Raw genomic sequence first — 7500 nt, 5'->3', positions numbered from 1 at the left:
CTCCTCCTATCCCTCTTCCTCCCCCTCCTCCCATTCCTCCTTTTTTCATCCTTCTCTTCCTCCTCCACCTCCTCCTCCGTTCTTCAGGCAGTTCCACCGAAGGCCTCTTGAGGACACACGCTCGTCGAGCGCCCATTGTCAGCCCTCACAGCGGCACCCGTCTGTCTCGACCAATCAGGAGTCACCCGTTTGTCTCGACCAATCACAATGCACCTGTCAAGTGTCGACCAATCACGGCACGCTATGGCTCGTCCAGGGAGGAGGAAGGGGGAGAGATGGGAGATGGGAGGGGAAAGAGGGGGGGGGAGATTGTAGGAGGAGTGAAAAGGAGAAAGGTAAGGAAGGCAGATGAGAAGAGGAGAGAGACAAGGAGAAATACGGGGAAGGCGAGAAAGGTAAGGTGGGAAGTAGAAGACATCCTCCCTTACCTGGGAATCACACGGCAGTAGACTACCTCACTCGAAGATGAAGAGAGAGAGAGAGAGAGAGAAAGCGATCTTTTTTAAAAATAATAATAATAAAGCGAAGTGGCGAAAGAAAAAAAGTACACCTTCTTTCCCCCATAACAGCCTCAATGCGAACAACAAGGCATTGTCCCGAAGGAGTGAGAACAAGGAGAGAGCGCCCGTTATAGACGACCTCCGCACTAGGACAGAAATTCTACCTCCTCGCCAGGCCCTGTGCGAGTCACCAACCCTGAAAATTGAACAATAGCTTCGTCTATGTGAATATTAATGACTTTGGACACCTTAGCTCTGGTGATAGCGGTGGTCGTCGCCTGGGACATTGTCGAACACTGAATGGTGAGGGAAAGGAGAGAAGAGGGAGGGAGAGAGGGAGAGAGAAAGAGAAAGAGGGAGGGAGAGAGGGATGGAGGGAGGGAGAGAGAGAGAGGGGGGGGGGAGAACGAGAAAGAGAGAGAGATAAAACCGAATGGAAGAAAGGATTATGGTTGAGGGGGGGGGGGGTGGAGGACGAATAAGAAAATATGTGAAAAGGAGAGATAGAGAGATAAAGACGAATGGAGAAAATCGTGATGGGAAGAGAGACACAAAATAAGAGGACAATGAGGAGGGAGATCGAGATAAGGACGAATGAAGGAAGTGTAATGAGAGAGAGCGAGATTAAGTGAGAGAGAAATGAAATGAAATTAGGAAGAAGGGGCTGAAAGAGACGAGAAGGAGAACGGAAAAAGAAGCCTGAAAGAGAGAAGAAAGCAGGAGAAAGTCACAATATCAATACATAATATAGAAGATACAGAAAACCACACGATTGCAATAACGAAGATGTTAAAAATACCAATATATAAAAAAGACTAATAAAAAATAAATAAAAAGGACTAATACCAATATATAAAAATGACTAAAAATATATATTGCTAAGCAAGATGCCATTTCATAACACTGGAAGAACTCATTACACAAGATATCAAAAACGTATTCCTTATCCTTACTACTTATATATACATAATACCATTACGCACTGCTGCAATAAAGGTCTAATAATGCTTTTTAAAATCTTCCAAAGAAACCTTTCTATATCAGTTCAAAGATCATTACTAATGAAAGTTTTCTTTTCATTAAGCAACGTCCATTTCCCTGTACGAAAAAAAGCGTTCTTTTCAGCAAACGTTCTGGAGTGGTTCGTGCTTTAAGGCTTATCAGATTAAAGACTCTGGGATGAGCGTATTCTAGAACGTTTACCTAAAGTCTCTCTATTTATATAACAATTTCTCTCTCTCTCTCTCTATCTATCTATCTATCTATCTATCTATCTATCTATCTATCTATCTATCTATCTATCTATCTATCTGTCTGTCTGTCTATCTATCTATCTATATATCTATCTATTTATCTATCTATCTATCTATCTCTCACATGTATACACAAACACACACACACACACACACACACACACACACACACACACACACACACACACACACACACACACACACACACATACACACACACACACACACACACACACACACACGTGTTTACTTATACTTTCACTCTCTCTCGTCCTTACGGTCACGTCATTAAACAAATATCGTGTCATCTCACTTTTGTACGTTCGACACGCATCTCAAGTGAGTTCCACAATTATGCTTAAAAAGGGAAGTCTGCCATTCCACTCTTACGCATTCGGTACATTTCAAACGGGGATTAAGAATTATGAAACACGGTGAGATTTGTAAGCCTGGGATCTGACCATTGACAAGGTTGGTAGCTCTGGTTTGTTTACGTTATTGTTCGTCTCTTGTCATTCCTTTTAGTTCACGTTCCGATAGCGTTTCCCTTACTCCGTCTGCGAAGAACAAAACTTACTCTGCGAATTCTGTGAATAACGTTCAATCTGTGCGGGAGAATATATATAATTGTGTGTGTGTGTGTGTGCGAGTGTGTGTGTGTGTGTGTGTGACTGTGTGTGTGTGTGTGACTGTGTGTGTGTGTGTGTGTGTGTGTGTGTGTGTGTGTGTGTGTGTGTGTGTGTGTTTGTGTGTGTGTGTGTGTGTTTGTGTGTTACTCTTCGAATTGTGTGACTAACATCAATCTGTGCTGGGGAAATATATACATACATATATATATGTGTGTATATATATATATATATATATATATATATATATATATATATATATATATATATATATATATATATATGTATGTATGTATGTATGTATGTATGTATGTATGTATGTATATATATATATATGTGTGTGTGTGTGTGTATGTGTATGTGTATATATATACATATATATATATACACTTTGCATGGAAGAGGAACTTTGCTTATATTCATTTTATGGTTTCTTTTCAACAGGAGAGGCAAAGTAGCCTCAGCGACACCAGCATCAGCGTACCCTACACAAACACCACAAGAGTTTTGTTCAGCAGAGACCAGAACCACACCATTTCAGTCCATTTCTCAACAATCGCTGTCCAGAAGGATAAATAATCGATCGACAAAATTCAATGTTTATGAGGCTTCTTATACTGAGACAATGGACGAAGGAGCATGGGATGTGAAGATTTAGGAAGTGGAAGTGAAACGGTTAGAAAATAGACGTGCAAACCTATTTTTTTCCAGAAATGGACCCAGAAATTAAGAAAGTTGGATGTGACTTTAAGCTTAAAGAATTAAAACGCTTAACTTAGAATATGAAATATTCCAAACAAAGTTGGAAAAAAAGCAACAACAAAAAAAAATCAATGATGTTCCTCTATATTGTATCTTGAAGTTTTTTTATTATTTTGAATATAGTAAATGGCACCTCATTTGTTATTTTGCATAGTAACCTCAGTAACATATCTAAGGGTTTGTGAAATATTTTATTATAATAAAACAGTGTAGATGGATTCTGTCAACGGCTGTTTTCTGTATTGCATAGGCTTCCTTCCGTACCTTATTAATTTTGACAATATAATGATACTATATGCATTGCTATTCGCAGATAAATAACACCCATTTGTTTTTTTTGTTTTTGTTTTTCAGGAATATTTACGATAAAACCCAGGGATAAATTCTTCTTTCACATAATGCATGAGAAATACATGGCCTAAACGTGATTTTAATATATTTGGTGGCGTTCTACATATGCCTTGAACATTAAAAGGCGCATTCCAGCAATTGACATGAAACCCCCCATCACTTTGATAGTTTGATTTCCTTCAGGCATCTTGATATGGCTCATCCTGGCAATTCATTGTGTCACACGGCTGCTACATCTGCTTACATAACACCGTAACACGTCGTAGCAATCTGAAACTGTCAGCTGATGATTACCAGAGGCCATATATCTAAGGTGATGAGCACTTGTAGATGAGGCACAGGACCACCACATGGATGAAATTAGGGTATAATTGGGGTAAAACTGATTTCTATTGACTAATATCGATTAAGCACCTAATTGGGAAACTTTTCTACATAGATAATGGTCGCATATGTATTCTAAAATGGGAAACTAATTAGGTGGAGTTCGGTTAAATTACGTTAGGTTGGAATAAAATAGATTTGGTTTGGCATTATTAATACATAAAAGGATCTGTAAACTATTTCTTTTCAGATCATATATAGGATACAAGAAAAGGAAGCTGAAAATTTAGAAGAGGGATTTTGCATGAAAACAAATATGGAGGGGAAAAGTAGAAGGCAGATCACATAGAAGTAGAAGTAGATCACATAGACCTCAGTTGTCGAGAGGATGAGGTAAGTGGGGTAGAATCTTCTGTATAAAATCATGCGTTGCTTCCTTCGGTCTGAATCGCAACAGAATTTCGCTCTCTGCCATTGCCTTGAAAGAATGCGCGAGGTCGACTACTATGGCTTTTAACCCTTTCAATTGTAGGTAACACAACCTGTGGTCCAAACAAGACAGATTGACTCGCTATATGTCAAAAGATCACGTACAGACATAGTTGTACGACAGACACTAACACGCGGCCCCATGGTATGGAACCAACTACCTTGTAATATAAGAAACATTCTGAACTCAAATACACTCAAATAGAAATTAAAGGAACATCTATTAAATCACCAATGCCATCAGGATTCTAAATTGTATTTATCTGTAATGTAATATCACTATGTATATAATGAGAATACCCATTGTAACAAATGGACTAAAAGTATTTTGAATTTTAATCCTTTGGGTCTTTGATGCAGGAAATCCAAGGACCATGGGATCCTCCTCGGCCTCCTCCTCCTCCTCCGGGAAGGCGTCGTCTTCCCGGGGATCCTCCCCGGCCTCCTCCTCCTCCGGGAAGGCGTCGTCTTCCCTTGGGATCCTCCTTGGCCTCCTCCTCCTCGGGAGGGGGGGACGTCGTCTTCCCTTGGGATCCTCCTCGGCCTCCTCCTACTCGGGGGGGGGGGGGAGGTGTCGTCTTCCCTTGGGATCCTCCTCGGCCTCCTCCTCCTCGGGAGGGGGGGGGGGGCGTCGTCTTCCCTTGGGATCCTCCTCGGCATCCTCCTCCTCCGGGAGGGCTTTGTCTTCCCGGGGATCCTCCTCGGCCTCCTCCTCCTCCGGGGGGGCGTCGTCTTCCCGGGGATCCTCCTCGGCCTCCTCCTCCTCCAGGGGGCGTCGTCTTCCCGGGGATCCTCTTCGGCCTCTTCGTCCTCCGGGGGGGCGTCGTCTTCCCGGGGATACTCCTCGGCCTCCTCCTCCTCCGGGGGGGAGGGGTGTCGTCTTTCCTTGGGATCCTCCTCGGGGGGGGGGGGGGTCGTCTTCCCTTGGGATCCTCCTCGGCCTCCTCCTCCTCCTCCAGGGGGCGTCGTCTTCCCTTGAGATCCTCCTCGGCCTCCTCCTCCTCCTCCAGGGGGCGTCGTCTCCCCGGGGATCTTCCTCGGCCTCCTCCTCCTCCTCCATGGGACGTCGTCTTCCCGGGGATCCTCCTCGGCCTCCTCCTCCAGGGGGGGGGGGGCGTCGTCTTCCCTTGGGATCCTCCTCGGCCTCCTCCTCCTCCAGGGGACGTCGTCTTCCCGGGGATCCTCCTCGGCCTCCTCCTCCTCCGGGAAGGGCGTTGTCTTCCCTCGGGATCCTCCTCGGCCTCCTCCTCCTCCTCATCCAGGGGGCGTTGTCTTCCCGGGGATCCTCCTCGGCCTCCTCCTCCTCCGGGTGGGAGGGGTGTCGTCTTCACTTGGGATCCTCCTCGGCCTCCTCCTCCTCCTCCAGGGGGCGTCGTCTTCCCTTGAGATCCTCCTCGGCCTCCTCCTCCTCCTCCTCCAGGGGGCGTCGTCTCCCCGGGGATCTTCCTCGGCCTCCTCCTCCTCTTCCATGGGATGTCGTCTTCTCTTGGGATCCTCCTCGGCCTCCTCCTCCTCCGGGAGGGGCGTCGTCTTCCCGGGGATCCTCCTCGGCCTCCTCCTCCTCCGGCGGGGCGTCGTCTTCTCTTGGGATCCTCTTCGGCCTCCTCCTCCTCCGGGAGGGCGTCGTCTTCCCGGGGATCCTCCCCGGCCTCCTCCTCCTCCACCTCCGGCGGGGCGTCGTCTTATTTTGGGATCCTCCTCGGCCTCCTCCTCCTCCGGGAGGGCGTCGTCTTCCCGGGGATCCTCCTCGGCCTCCTCCTCCTCCGGGAGGGCGTTGTCTTCTCGGGGATCCTCCTCGGCCTCCTCCTCCTCGGGGGATGTGTCGTCTTCCCGGGGATCCTCCTTGGCCTCCTCCTCCTCCTCCAGGGGGCGTCGTCTTCCCTTGGGATCCTCCTCGGCCTCCTCCTCTTCCTCCAGGGGGCGTCGTCTTCCCGGGGATCCTCCTCGGCCTCCTCCTCCTCCGGGAGGGGTGTCGTCTTCCCGGGGACCCTCTTCGGCCTCCTCCTCCTCGGGGAGGGGGGGCGTCTTCTTCCCTTGGGATCCTCCTCGGCCTCCTCCTCCTCCGGGAGGGGCGTTGTCTTCCCTCGGGATCCTCCTCGGCCTCCTCCTCCTCCAGGAGGGGCGTCGTCTTCCCTTGGGATCCTCTTCGGCCTCCTCCTCCTCCTCCGGGAGGGCGTCGTCTTCCCGGGGATGCTCCTCGGCCTCCTCCTCCTACGGGGGGCGTCGTCTTCCCGGGTATCCTCCTCGGCCTCCTCTTCCTCCTCCTCCGGAAAGGCGTCGTCTTCCCTTGGGATCCTCCTCGGCATCCTCCTCCTCCGGGAGGGCGTCGTCTTCCCGGGGATCTTCCTCGGCCTCCTCCTCCTGTTCCGGGGGGGTGTCGTCTTCCCTTGGGATCCTCCTCGGCCTCCTCCTCCTCCTCCTCGGGAGGGGGGGGGCGTCGTCTTCCCTTGGTATCCTCCTTGGCCTCTTCCTCCTCCAGGGGGGGCGTCGTCTTCCCTTGGGATCCTCCTCGGCCTCCTCCTCCTCCGGGAGGGCGTCGTCTTCCCGGGGATCCTCCTCGGCCTCCTCCTCCTCCGGGAGGGGCGTCGTCTTCCCGGGGATCCTCCTCGGCCTCCTCCTCCGGGAGGGCGTCGTCTTCCCGGGGATCCTCCTCGGCCTCCTCCTCCTCCAGGAGGGCGTCGTCTTCCCGGGGATCCTCCTCGGCCTCCTCCTCCTCCTCCTCCGGGGGGGTCGTTATCTTCCCGGGGATCCTCTTCGGCCTCCTCCACCGGGGGGGGGGGGTCGTCTTCCCGGGAATCCTCCTCGGCCTCCTCCTCCTCCGGGGGGGGAGGGGTGTCGTGTTTCCTTTGGATCCTCCTCGGCCTCCTCCTCCTCGGGGGGGGGGGGGTCGTCTTCCCTTGGGATCCTCCTCGGCCTCCTCCTCCTCCTCGGGGGGACGTCGTCTTCCCGGGGATCCTCCTCGGCCTCCTCCTCCTCCAGGGGGCGTCGTCTTCCCTTGAGATCCTCTTCGGCCTCCTCCTCCTCCGGGAGGGGCGTCGTCTTCCCTTGGGATCCTCCTCGGCCTCCTCCTCCTCCTCCGGCGGGGCGTCGTCTTCCCGGGGATCCTCCTTGGCCTCCTCCTCCTCTGGGAGAGGCGTCGTCTTCCCGGGGATCCTCTTCGGCCTCCTCCTCCTCCTCGGGGGGGGGGGGCTTCGT

At 50.5% G+C, this 7500-nt stretch overlaps 1 protein-coding gene across 1 annotated transcript in view; it reads right to left on the bottom strand.

Moving 5' to 3' along the window:
• Positions 1–5559: 5559 nt before the first annotated feature.
• The window catches only part of LOC138862842 (fibrous sheath CABYR-binding protein-like), a 14330-nt gene continuing 12389 nt past the window's right edge, over positions 5560–7500 (bottom strand). The window contains exon 3 of the mRNA XM_070126016.1: positions 5560–6516. Coding sequence (XP_069982117.1) covers positions 5560–6516 — 957 coding nt within the window. The remainder of the gene's footprint in view (positions 6517–7500) is intronic.

This window comes from Penaeus vannamei, chromosome 10 (genome assembly GCF_042767895.1).
Source record: "Penaeus vannamei isolate JL-2024 chromosome 10, ASM4276789v1, whole genome shotgun sequence".
NCBI lineage: Eukaryota > Metazoa > Arthropoda > Malacostraca > Decapoda > Penaeidae > Penaeus > Penaeus vannamei.
This window is presented reverse-complemented; position numbering and strand designations above follow the sequence as displayed.